The sequence below is a fragment of the Dama dama genome, chromosome 19 (genome assembly GCF_033118175.1).
Source record: "Dama dama isolate Ldn47 chromosome 19, ASM3311817v1, whole genome shotgun sequence".
Classification (NCBI taxonomy): Eukaryota; Metazoa; Chordata; class Mammalia; order Artiodactyla; family Cervidae; genus Dama; species Dama dama.
The window spans coordinates 80741247-80754705 of NC_083699.1; the positions used below are offsets into that span (position 1 = coordinate 80741247).

Here is a 13459-nt window from a genome sequence, read left to right on the forward strand (position 1 = left end):
ATATTTGCTGATGAGTTTTAATTTTACACGTTCTTACAACCACATGACTATCAAACAAAATCAGTCTATAACATAAGGATATATGACAGGTGGAGAAAAATATAACTGTTGAGTATGGATATGGCCTGCAACCATAAGGAAAGTGATATAAACAATAATATAATATGAAGTACAATTAGTCATTTACAAAGCATCAAGGTTATTTCTACCAATATTGATGTGAAATATATAAACTTCATTTGGTCTTAGCATTAATACTAATGAAAAGTGAAAGAGTGAGTCACTCAGTCATATTTGACTCTTTGTGCACCCATGGATCATACATAGCCCACCAGGCTCCTCTGTCCATGGAATTCTCCAGGGAAGAATACTGGAGTGGGTAGCCATTCTCTTCTTCAGGGTCTCCCACATTGCAGGCAGATTTTAAAAACAATTATGTGTTAACTAACATTTTACAATGAAATTTCCACTTGTTAAAAAAAAATGTTTATCATACAGTTAAGGAAAAAAAAGAAAATCTCATGTGTTCCCTTGGGTTATATGTGCTATTGTTAATAGGAGAAACAACCTTTGAAATTCACTTATTCTTCCTCTAGGAAGGTTTACATCTAAAAAGTATTCTATAAATGTTACATGCTGTGACTACTACAAAATATAGTTGAATCAAAATCAGGTCCAAATAGATCAGAATTGAAATTTAAAAAAAGATTAAATAATCAAGACATAAAAAAAAAAACTAGAAGATAAAACAATTTGGTATCTATGAAATTTCTGAATGGAAAAGAAATTTTAAACCTCAAAAATAATAAACGTGGGACTTCCCTTGTGCTTCAGTGGCTAGGAATCCATGCTCTCACTGCCAACGGCCCAGGTTCAATCCTTGTGTGTGGCCAAAAAGAAAAAATAAATTAAAAGAGAAAGACTGATTGGCTGATCTGTATTAAACTATTGTACAGTAAGAAACAAAATTGGGCTTCCCTGGTGGCTCAGCAGTAAAGAATCTTCCTGCCAATGCAGAAGACGCAAGTTCGATCCCTGGGTCAGGAAGATCACCTGGAGGAGGAAATGGCAACCCACTCCATGGACAGAAGAGTCTGGTGGACTACAGTTCATGGGGCCACACATAGTCAGACACGATTTAGCAACTAAACAGTAACAACAAAGAAACAAAACTAGAGCAAACAAACAAAGAACCCAACAATTTAGGAAAAATATCTCACATACAGCTGGCAAGGGAAGGGGAATGGTACTGAACTGGTACTGAATTAAAAGTTTTTTAAGACAGCAAAATGGTAGTGGAACAAGACATTCAACTGGCAATGTTCTAGGGAAATAGATATTTTCATACATTATTGGTGAGAGTACAAAGTAATACCATCCCTATGAAGTACAATTTGGCAACATCCATCAAAATTACAGATTCACTTAGTCTTTAATCCACCTATTCAACTTTTGAGATTTATCCTACAGATACAGGTGCTCCTGAAATTCCTAGGTGTTTCTAGTGGTAAAAAACACGCCTGCCAATGCAGGAGATATAAGAGATGGAGGTTCGATCCCTGGGTTGGGAAGATCCCATGGAGAAGAGCATGGCAGCCCACTCCAGTATTCTTGCCTGGAGAGTTGCATGGACAGAGGAGCCTGGTGGGCTACGTTCATAGGGTCACAAAGAGTCAGACATGACTGCAGTGACTTAGCATGCATGAATGAACTGAGAGAGGAAAGAATTGGGCATAAATCAATATCATCAACAGAAGACAATTATATGGATGTGTCCATATAATGGAACCCTTAAAAGAATAAGAAAACATTCTAAGCAATTATCTGAAAGAACTCTAAGATTATTCTACGGAATGCTATCTTTAGTGTAACAAGAAAAGTGATAGTTAGACATGGTTAGTCCCATTCTTCAAAATCCCTCAGTAAGATAAGATTAAGTACAATTTCCTACTACATCTACAAAGATGCTGTCTATAACATTATTTGTAATAGCAAAACACTAGAAAAATCTTATAACAGTTGAATAGTAAGGCAAATTATGATAATCTACACAACAAAATATTATTTATCTACTAAAAATGTCATTTATAGGGAGTTTGGAGTAACATGAAAGTGCTTAAGCAAAAATGCTAAGTAAAAAACTCATATACAGGACTTCTCTGGTGATCCAGTGGTTAAGACTCCACACTTCCAGTGTAGCAGTCATGGGTTTGATCCATGGTGAGGGAACCAAGATCCCACAAGCCATACAGTATGGTCAATGTCTCCCCACTAAAAAAAAAAACAAAAAACAAAACCCCAACCTCCCCCAAATCATATAAAACATTAATTCAATATGTAGTATGGATATTAAAGAGTTGGATGTGACCGAGCACGCAAACACACACCCACCTGTGGTAACCACATATCTGATCTCTCTTTTTTTTTGTGGTTGCTTGTTTTCAGAGTAAAATTGACCTATGACTTACATTAGTTCCCATTATATGACATAGTGATTGAATATTTCTATACATTTTAAAGTGACCACTATGATAAATCTAGTTATGATATGTCACCATATAAAAATTACTTAGTTATTGACTATACACCTCACACTGTACATTTCATCCCCATGATTCATTTATTTTGCAACTGGAAGTTTGTAATTCCTTTTTAAGAGTTTGTAATCTCTTAATCTCCCTCACCTATTTCTTTTCCCCATCTTCCTCCTCCCATCTGGCAAACATCTGTTTTTTTGTTTGTATCTATAACTGTTTCTGTTTTGTTTAATGTTTGTTCATTTGTTTTGTGATGGTATTTTAAATAGAATAGTCAGAGGTTGCCTCAATGAGGAGGTGGTGATTGGACAAACATTTGAAAGACATGAGGGAGTGAACCTTGTGTATATTAAAAGAAAGCACATTCCAGGCAGATAGAAGAGCCAGTACCAAAGCCCTAAGAAGGAATGTGCCTGGTCCATTTCAAAACAGCATGGAGGCTGGTGTGGCAGAATAAGTAAGCAAAGAGGTGAGTAAAAGGAAATAAGTCAGAGAGGTACTGAGGGATGGAGGCAGCCCTTGTGGGAACTTGTAGATCATTCTAAGAATTTAGTGGAAGGTCGCTTGTTTGCTTCCTCCTGGCCACAAAATACATAAGAAAAAAAAGTATAAAAGGTAAGAGAAAGCGAAAGATCAGAGAGTCTAGAGAGGGTGTGCATGTATGCTCAGTTGCTCCGACTCTTTGTGACTCCCTCGACCCCTGCCAGGCTCCTCTGCTCATGGGATTTCCCAGACAAGAATTCTGGAGTGGGTTGCCATTTCCTACCCCAGGGGATCTTCCCTGCTCAGGGATTGAACCTGCGTTTCCTGCATCTCCTTCATTGGGAGGTCGATTCTTTACCTCTGAGCCACCTAGGGAGCCCCTAGAGAGGGCAGGGATAATATTAAGAGCAGTATCCTTCATAAGAGATCAGAGTAATGATCAGCTATGGTAAGGAGAAGAGATGCCTCCTTTGGAAGAATTGAGCTAGAGCCTCCTAAGGAAGGCTGAAAATACTCATCTCTTAGCAAATTTGCCCTCAGTGAATTCACATTGGTAGCTGAAACTGGCCATGGTGGGAGTATTTACACCATGAAGAATGGCAAACACTGCAAATCTAGGTACTTTTTTCTTGGTGAGGTGGTTTAGCTACAATGCAAATAACTCTTCCTCAAAGACTGATAGATAACAAGGAGGAGAACCTGGCTGTACCCTCAGACACACACTGTCAGAAGGTGAAGACCTCAGTGACCTAGAGCCTCTTTTCTGTGAACCAACAGGAATGTTAGATCAACTGCTTAGAGTAAAAAAGGTATGGGTCTGAAATAACTTCTGAAGGTAGAGACGAAGCCTAGTCTCCTCTGAGAAAGTAAATAAGGGAACTATTATGCAAATGTGAGGAGAGTTCAGGTCAAACAGCCTACCAGCATTAAATCTGCATACATTTCTTTCTCTAACTTTCATTTGTTTGGAAGTGGGGGGAGGGGGAGACAGTTGAGATAGGCTTCCCAGGCAGAAGGATGTGAAAAGTTTGTGGCTGGTCATTGAAGATTACAAGAAGGCACAAGAATTTAAAGTCATGGGGAAAGGCATACTCTGGGGTCAAGGACAGAGGAGGAGTTCAGTGAAGCCAAGGAGAGTCTCACAGTGTTAAGTGTTAATAAAATATAAAATGATCTGATATAAAAATTTAAACTCTACTGTAAATGCTTAATGATTACTCAGACTTTATTTTTGATAATTTAGTCTTCAAAAAGATAATTTTCTGAGTGAACATTTTTGTTTTCTTTCTTAGATAAAATAATTTTAGACAGTATTTGTCTAGATATTACCTACAAGTCCTTATTAGCTGCCTTGAGGTGCTCTGGTGAATTCTCTTGGTTTGGCAGTCAGTACCTCAGCTGCAGGCACGTTCCCATTCCCTTCAGTTAAGTGGAAACTTGGAAAAGTCTGTAGCTTTTGAAACAAGATTGAATTCCTTCAAGTATATAACCAACGATACTTAAGAACTTGGATCTGGCTTCACAGGATGGTTATACATAAATAAAAGATCAAGTGCTCACAAGATTACGTCTCCGGAAAGCACTCTTGGATGTAAGACAAAGGCGGGGTGTAAAAACGAAAACAAAAGTAGTCTGAGTTAGAGAGTGTCATTTGATTTTACTCTCTGCATTCAAGACTGCTCCTGTCTGCCTACTGAAACAGGTTGGTTTTTTCTTTCTTTTTCATTCAGAGATGGATATGACTTTTTTTTAAGTCCAAAGATTTTGTATATTTACCTATGCAGAGGGAATCGAGGCATAAAAGTTTACATGTGCAAAAAATAGCTATTTGAAAAGTTATACACTTCAACCTTAAAAATATGAATATAGCAAGAAGAAAATATTATTTTAATACCATTAGTTTCCTATAAAGCTTTGTTAGTAACAGGGTTTGCTATACCATTTTTTTCTTGCTTTGTTTTATAAACACCATTTTTTTAAATTCTTGTAATAATTATAAAGGCATTTAAATGTGTTTGTATTTATCTGCCAGAAGGATCACTTCTGCAAATAATTTCCAGTCCTATATTTATTTACTCATATTTTTAGTATGATTAATTCTTTTAAAATATCTTTCCTTAATATCTTATACTGTTTGGCCATATTATACCTTATCACCAGGTTCAAGATTTCTGTGACAAAAGGGAAGGAAAGAACAAAGTTCATATTGTGTTAATAATTAACATATAAGAAAATGAACACTAGAGTGGTCTTCTAGATTGGAACTTTTCAAATAACTATAAGGATATAACAATCATTTTAAATTGTGAGCATCTGGTTTTTATATAATGAAAGCAGTTCTATGTGGTATTTTTCCTCTATGTGGGCTTCTTCATTTTGCTTTACTCATTTACAAAAGGTTAGCAAGTATAAGAATATTCTTTTGAAAATGTAGCATAAGCTGGTGTACTGTTTTGAAAATAATATCTTTATTAATGATTCTATAAGAACATTTGCAATTCTTCCAAGGACAAAAAATAACCCAAGGAAGACAGAAGGGCTAAGGAAAAAGCATAACAAAGCTTACCACTATAATAAAAATGCTAAAAGTTATTATTATATATATTTTAAAATGTGAATTTTGTGCAAGCTTATCTTAATACTACAGGGTATTAATTGACAACATAGTAGAATGATGAGACATGAGATTCCTGGAATATCATCTTTCCATTCCTAGAATAACAGCTTTATACCTATTAGTAAATGTTATAGTTTGATAAATATTTGCTGGCCACCTAGAGTGTACCAGGCACTCTCTTCAGTTATTAATTACAAACAGAAATCCAATAGGTCACAGTCTTAGGGAACTCAGACCATAGAGGGAAAAGGTAGTCTGGGAAACTCCACAGGACCAGGCCAGTTCTCTGATATGTAGATACAATTGATATGTAGATACAATTGATACGTAGATACAGTTATTGGATTGGGAAAGTCTTCTAGAAAGGTGAAGTCTGAGTTAACTGAATAGGAAATGGCCTTTCTAGGGACGGGAAGGAAACAGTATATGAGATAAAGAACAGAATGAGTAATGATGTAGATGCATACTACGGCATGGTGTGTGCCAAAAAACCACTGGCAAGTCAGTACTGTCATCATCTACAGTGTGAGGTGTACAGTTCAGGGTGTACAGGAACCGTGGGTAGGACTACATCATGGAGCCTTGGGTGTCATGGTAACGAGCTTAGATTGTATCTTTCAGAGAGATGTGTCTTTTAGGTGGGGAGTTAAGCAGGAGAGTGACAAGACTGACATCTTAAGAGACAGAGCACTCTGATGGCAGTAAGAGAAATGTTGGAACAAGGAAGTGGTAAGAAGGAATGAGAACAGCAGGATACCAGTTGGGAAGACATTGTAATAGGCCAGGTGATAATGTGGTTGAATTATGTGAAAAGGAAGAGACAGATTTGAGACCTATTTGGAAGGTAAAATCAGAATTTAGGGGCAGACTGAAAATCTGGGATGAAGGAATGAAGATAAGAGAGGAATCAAGGACAGTGCAGGCTTAAGGCTTAGGTGACTAGTGGGACAACAGTTCTACCAAACAGTAGTTTACAATCAGCATGCAGTGGCAAGTTTTGGAGGGAAGCTAACTAGAGGAGACTTTGTTTTATAAAAGCCAACAACTAAAATTAAGTACAATTCTGAGATAATTTATTTAACTTAATTTAAAATAAATTCATGAATAAATATAAGTAAAACATTTATTTTAAATAATTTATTTTAATTTATTGTTGACATACTGCATAAGAATCACAAAGTTGTGTATGTAAAAGTTATAGGGCTTAATGATTAAGAACATTTCCCAGGGTATTATTTTTTATCTTCCTTCTGTAAATCCCAGTTCCTGTACAGACTTGTAAAAACAAGTGATGAAAAACTATTCTTGAGGGTATACTCCAATGTGACTTCCATTAAAGAGTTTCAAAGAGTGGCAGACTCAGGGTAACATATGTTACAGCAACAAACTATTCTCTAATAAAAGCATAAAACATATGCTAGAGCAAAAGTGTTTCCACTTAAGCAATATTAAAATAAATACACTGTACTGTTTTTGCCATTTAGATTGGAACCATGGCTTTGGAATACAACCAGTCAACAGATTACTATTATGAGGAAAATGAAATGAATGACACTCATGACTATAGTCAGTATGAAGTGATCTGTATAAAAGAAGAGGTCAGAAAATTTGCAAAAGTTTTCCTACCTGCCTTCTTCACAATAGCTTTCATCATTGGACTTGCAGGCAATTCCACTGTAGTGGCGATTTATGCCTATTACAAAAAGCGGAGAACCAAAACAGACGTGTACATCTTGAATTTGGCAGTGGCAGATTTACTCCTTCTATTCACTTTGCCTTTTTGGGCAGTTAATGCAGTTCATGGGTGGGTTTTAGGGAAAATCATGTGCAAAGTCACTTCAGCCTTGTACACAGTCAATTTTGTCTCTGGAATGCAATTTCTGGCTTGTATCAGCACAGACAGATACTGGGCAGTAACTAAAGCTCCCAGTCAATCGGGAGTGGGAAAACCATGCTGGGTCATCTGTTTCTGTGTCTGGGTGGCTGCCATCTTGCTGAGTATCCCTCAGTTGGTTTTTTATACAGTAAATCATAAAGCTAGGTGCATTCCCATCTTTCCATACCACCTAGGAACATCAATGAAAGCATCAATTCAAATACTGGAAATCTGCATTGGATTTGTAATACCCTTTCTTATCATGGCAGTGTGCTACTTCATTACGGCAAAGACACTCATCAGGATGACTAACATTAAAAAATCTCGGCCCCTCAAAGTTCTGCTCACGGTGGTCATAGTTTTCATCGTCACTCAATTACCTTATAACATTGTCAAGTTCTGCCAAGCCATAGACATCATCTACTCCCTGATCACTGACTGTGACATGAGCAAACGCATGGATGTTGCCATCCAAATCACAGAGAGTATTGCACTCTTTCACAGCTGCCTCAACCCAGTCCTGTACGTTTTCATGGGAACCTCTTTTAAAAACTACATCATGAAAGTTGCCAAGAAATACGGATCCTGGAGAAGACAAAGACAAAATGTGGAGGAGATTCCTTTCGAATCTGAAGAAGCTACAGAGCCAACCAGTACTTTCAGCATTTAAATATAAGACCCATCTGTCTCTTGCTTCAATACACATGAATGATGCTTCCCGCTGAGATCAAACATCTGCATTTTTCTGAAATTCAAATTTCAAACACTGTGGTGGCAACTTGTAGCAAAGAAGAGGTTGGGGTAGGAAAGGGGAGTGGGGTAGAAGCCAAGAAAAAGAGGAAACAAATAATAAATTCATAAAACATAGAAATTAAAACTAACAATATAAGAAAATAGTATTAACAGTCATACATAAGAAAAACACTACAAGTTAGGTCATCTAAAACAGATTGTTAAAGAGATTTAATTAAGGGTCATTTACAGTTATTTTAAATTATCTAAATTTTAATATAACAATTTTCCTGCATAATTTTAATACTTGAATAATCATGCAGCAACATTTAATGTCTTTTTCTTTTTCCTGTTCCTAATTTGTAAGTGATTTCATAAAACTCCAAAAAGAATAAAAACTAGCAATGAGAAAAAAAAAAGCTTTTCTGGCTATTTTAATGTATTACTAGTAAGTTTCTTAACATATAATTTACTTTGATGTCAACTTTCTTTAGTAATAAGCTGGTTATCCTATTAGACTTATCCTGTATACTCTAGAAGCAATCTTCAGACAATCACAAGTTTTAATTTTTATAATTGCCTAAAGGAATTATCCACTCATGTAATTCTATTACCGAGGGTTGACTAAATATTTTCCTATATATAAAGACTCTTATTTTTCACTTAAACACTTGTATTTTTAAGCAATGAAAATATGTACCACAAATTGCTTTTAATAACATGTACTGCTTATCTCTTTAAAAATTATGTATAAATTATTATAGTCCATGTAATATGCCCCTACTAAAATTTAATTTTGGTAGAAATGACAATGGCTAAACATGGTGTGCACTAATATGAATTTTTACCTGACAAACTGTAAAAAAAATAGATGTTTTCTGCTCTTAAAATAAACATTGCCTAATCAAGACATTATTTTAAGATTACTTTCCTTTTATCAACTATTTCTAAATTTGAAAATGCTTTCAAAGATACAATTTAAAGAACTGTGGTCATGAAATGAATAACTATGTATCTTATTATTCTAGCACAGCATCTGGCATGAAGGATCATTATGAATACTCACCACTGCTCCACCATTTCCTGCCATTAATTATATAGCTGTCTCCATCTCGCTGGATGCTACATTCAATATTTGTGGCATCACTTGAAGCTACATCGGGCTCTACAAATAAGCAAAGGCTGAATTTACAGGCAGGCAGATACCACTGGTTTATAAAAGACACTTAAAGAAATGAGAACTCTTTGATGACAGAGGCATCTTTGTCTTTTTCATCTTTGTACCATTACACATAGTAGGTATTCAATAAATGTGCACTGAGAGAATGAATGAAATATTTAGAACAATTCAGATAGATCAGCTATCCAAATTGTGTTTTTGGCTTACTCAGTGACACATGACTTGGGTTACAACTCACTTAATCCTCTTTCTAATCATCAAACATACATTAAAAATATCATTGTTTACTTCCCACAATGGAAATCTGTACTACATATTTGCAAGCCAGATTTCCCCACCAACAGTTCAGTTCAGTTCAGTCACTCAGTCGTGTCCAACTCTTTGCAACCCCATGGACTGCAGCATGCCAAGCTTCCCTGTCCAACACCAATTCCTGGAGCTTACTCAAACTCATGTCCATTGAGTCAGTGATGCCATCCAACCATCTCATCCTCTGTCATACCCTTCTCCTCCTGCCTTCAATCTTTCCCAGCATCAGGGTTCGCATCAGATGGCCAAAGTATCAGTCCTTCCAATGAATATTCAGGACTGATTTCCTTTAGGATGGACTGGTTGGATCTCCTTGCAGTCCAAGGGACTCTCAAAGAGTCTTCTCCAACACCACAGTTCAAAAGCATCAATTCTTTGGCGCTCAGCTTTCTTTATAGTCCAACTCTCACATCCATACATGACTACTGGAAAAACCATAGCTCTGACTAGATGGACCTCCACTGGCAAAGTAACGTCTCTGCTTTTTAATATGTTGTCTAGGTTGGTCATAACTTTTCTTCCAATGAGCAGGCGTCTACTAATTTCATGGCTGCAGTCACCATCTGCAGTGATTTTGAAGCCCAAGAAAATAAAGTCTGTCACTGTTTCCATTATTTCCCCATCTATTTGCCATGAAGTGATGGGACTGGATGCTATGATCTTAGTTTTCTGAAAGTTGAGTTTTAAGCCAAGTTTTTCACTTTCCTTTTTCATTTTCATCGAAAGACTCTTTAGTTCTTCCCTTTCTGCCATAAGGGTGGTGTCATCTGCATATCTGAGGTTATTGATATTTCTCCTGGTAATCTTGATTCCAGCTTGTGCTTCATCCAGCCTGACATATTTTTTTTTTATATACTCTGCATATAAGTTTAATAAGCAGGGTGACAATATACAGCCTTGACGTACTCCTTTCCTAATTTTGAACCAGTCTGTTGTTCCATGTCTAGTTCTAACTGTTGCTTCCTGACCTGCATACAGATTTCTCAGGAGGCAGGTCCGGTGGTCGGGTATTCCCATCTCTTGAAGAATTTTCCATGGTTTGTTGTGATTCACACAGTCAAAGCCTTTGGCATAGTCAATAAAGCAGAAGTAGGTGTTTTTCTGGAACTCGCTCTTTTTTTGATGATCCAACAGATGTTGGCAATTTTATCTTTGGTTACTCTGTCTTTTCCAAATCCAGCTTGAACATCGGGAATTTCACAGGTCATGTACTGTTGAAGCCTGGTTTGAGGAATTTTGAGCATCACTTTGCTAGCGTGTGAGGTGAGTGCAATTCTGTGGTAGTTTGAGCTTTCTTTGGCATTGCCTTTCTTTGGAACTGGAATAAAAACTGACCTTTTCCAGTCCTGTGGCCAATGCTGAGTTTTCCATATTTGCTGGCATATTGAGTGCAGCACTTTCACAGCATCACTTTTAGGATCTGAAATAGCTCAAATGGAATTCCATCATCTCCACTAGCTTTGTTCGTAGTGATGCTTCCTAAGGCCCACTTGACTTTGCATTCCAGGATGTCTGGCTCTAGGTGAGAGATCACACCATCATGATTATCTGGGTCGTGAAGATCTTTTTTGTATATTTCTTCTGTGTATTCTTGCCACCTCTTCTTAATAGCTTCTGCTTCTGTTAGGTCCATACCATTTCTGTCCTTTATTGTGCTCATCTTTGCATGCAATGTTCCCTTGGTATCTCTCATTTTCTTCAAGAGATCTCTAGTCTTTCCTGTTCTATTGTTTTCCCCTATTTCTTTGCAGTGATCACTGAGGAAGGCTTTCTTTATCTTTCCTTGCTATTCTTTGGAACTCTGCATTCAAATGGGTATATCTTTCCTATTCTCCTTTGCCTTTTGCTTCTCTTCTTTTCACAGCTATTTGTAAGGCCTTCTTAGACAACCATTTTGCCTTTTTGCCTTTCTTTTTCTCGGGGATGGTCCTGATCACCATAGGTTTAGTATATTAACCAACTTTTTTTTAAATTAATTTTTTTGGGAGTATATTTGATTTACAATGTTGTGTTAGTTTGTGCTGTACAGAAAAGTGAATCATAATATCCACTCTTTCATAGATTCTTTCCCCATACAGGTCACTAGTTCCCTGTGCTGTACAGTAGGCTATATACAAGCTATCTATTATATACGTGTGTGTGTGTGTGTGTGTGTGTGTGTATAGTATGTATATGTCAGTCCCAATATCTCAATTTATCCCTTCCTGCCGCTTGCTCCCTTGATAACCATAGCTTGTTTTCTACATCTCTGACACTATTTCTGTAGTATCTTAAACAACTTCTAACTGTGCCTTTCAAATTCCATCAGTAATGCTGTCATCGATCTATTTTGCATTCTATAAAACTGGCTCAACATTTAATGTCTTCAGAAAGCTTTCCATAGGACACCTTTACAAGACTGCTTTACAGCACTGCATTTAGAACTTAACAGGCTAGTTCTAAATCATAGTAATCTGCATTTGTTAATATGCTGCTCTTTTGAATGTATCCTTCAAATTGTTTATGTGTTCCCTTCCTAAAACTAGAGGCACTCTTTCTTTAGAAAAGGAGCTGTCTACTTAATTTGTTTTTTTTTTTTTTTAATTTATATTTATGGTTGTGCTGGGTCTTTGTTTTTGGGCACTGGCCTTCTCTGGTTGTGGAGGACGCGGGCTGCTCTCTAGCTGCAGTGCACGAGCGTCTCGCTGCGGTGGCCTCCCCTGTTGCGGAGCACAGGCTCTAGGTGCATGGGCTTCAGTAGTTGGGGTGCACAAGTTCAGCTGCTCTGCAGCATGTGGAATCTTCCCAGATCAGGGATCACACCATGTCCCCTGCATTGGCAGGTAGATTCTTATCCACTGTACCACCAGGCATGTCCCAGTTTTACTGTTATAAATGCATGCAGTGTTATAGAAGGATAATAAATTCTGACAAATTTATGGCCAGATGAAACAGTTTAATTCTAACTCAATTATAAAGCAACGACTCTGTTCTTTGAGTAAGAGTTCTTAATAACTGTTTCCTATGTACAAATATACCAAGACCCACTTTTATTAACATGCTCCTACTTTCATCAGCCCACATGATTATCATTTATAATTTGAGCTATATGACCAACATGGGTAAAAGTTCTATTTTTTTTGATTTATGGCAGAGTGGAGTACTTTTTAAGTGTCAGTATAAAATTATCACAAAGATGAATATTTCATACATGAAGGTAAAAAAGATCTTAAATGTCCTTAGAAGACAATTTTAAATGCAAGTCAAAAGATTATGAAACTAGGTTTACTCTGCTGCTAAAGCAGGCTGCCAGAAAACATCTGGTATCCTCCCAAAGTGGAATGATTTTATTCTGCACATTTTAAAATGCCAAAATATTAAAACTGGGCTCACAACAAACACATTCATATTTCTGGTCACAGGAAAATTTGCCTCAACACAGAGCCACATTCCACATTTCTTTAGTTCCTCCATAATAACCTGGCAAGAGTGTGCAATGGGAGAACGTGACTGATTTGCTCTTACCTGTCATACAGAAGCAGGAGGCAATACTCCCTTGAAGAAGAGGCTCTAGCCACTCCTGCTTCTGTTTCTCACTTCCATATAGGTGGAGCACCTCCATGTTCCCCGTGTCTACATGTAATAAAGAAAAGCATTTATTTTGCATTTAAAAATGTACTAATATGAAATCCAAACTTTATATAGATAAGAGACATGAATCTTTTTAGAGAAAATATTTACTAACA

At 36.9% G+C, this 13459-nt stretch overlaps 2 protein-coding genes across 4 annotated transcripts in view; one reads left to right on the forward strand and one right to left on the reverse strand.

Moving 5' to 3' along the window:
• The window catches only part of ACAD11 (acyl-CoA dehydrogenase family member 11), a 99536-nt gene that overhangs the window by 21423 nt on the left and 64654 nt on the right, over positions 1-13459 (reverse strand). For all 3 annotated transcript variants that reach the window (XR_009697038.1, XM_061167599.1, XM_061167600.1), the window contains exons 12-13: positions 13239-13346; positions 9312-9410 (exon numbers count right to left, since the gene is read on the reverse strand). Coding sequence is in view for 2 of the 3 variants with exons in the window: in XM_061167599.1 (XP_061023582.1) it covers positions 9312-9410; positions 13239-13346 (207 nt within the window). In the remaining variant the exon portion in view is untranslated. The remainder of the gene's footprint in view (positions 1-9311; positions 9411-13238; positions 13347-13459) is intronic.
• On the forward strand, positions 4081-9160 carry ACKR4 (atypical chemokine receptor 4). Its single transcript, XM_061167603.1, has 2 exons — positions 4081-4722; positions 7122-9160. The coding sequence occupies exon 2, from the start codon at positions 7131-7133 to the stop codon at positions 8181-8183; it is 1053 nt and encodes a 350-aa protein (XP_061023586.1). The 5' UTR covers positions 4081-4722; positions 7122-7130; the 3' UTR covers positions 8184-9160.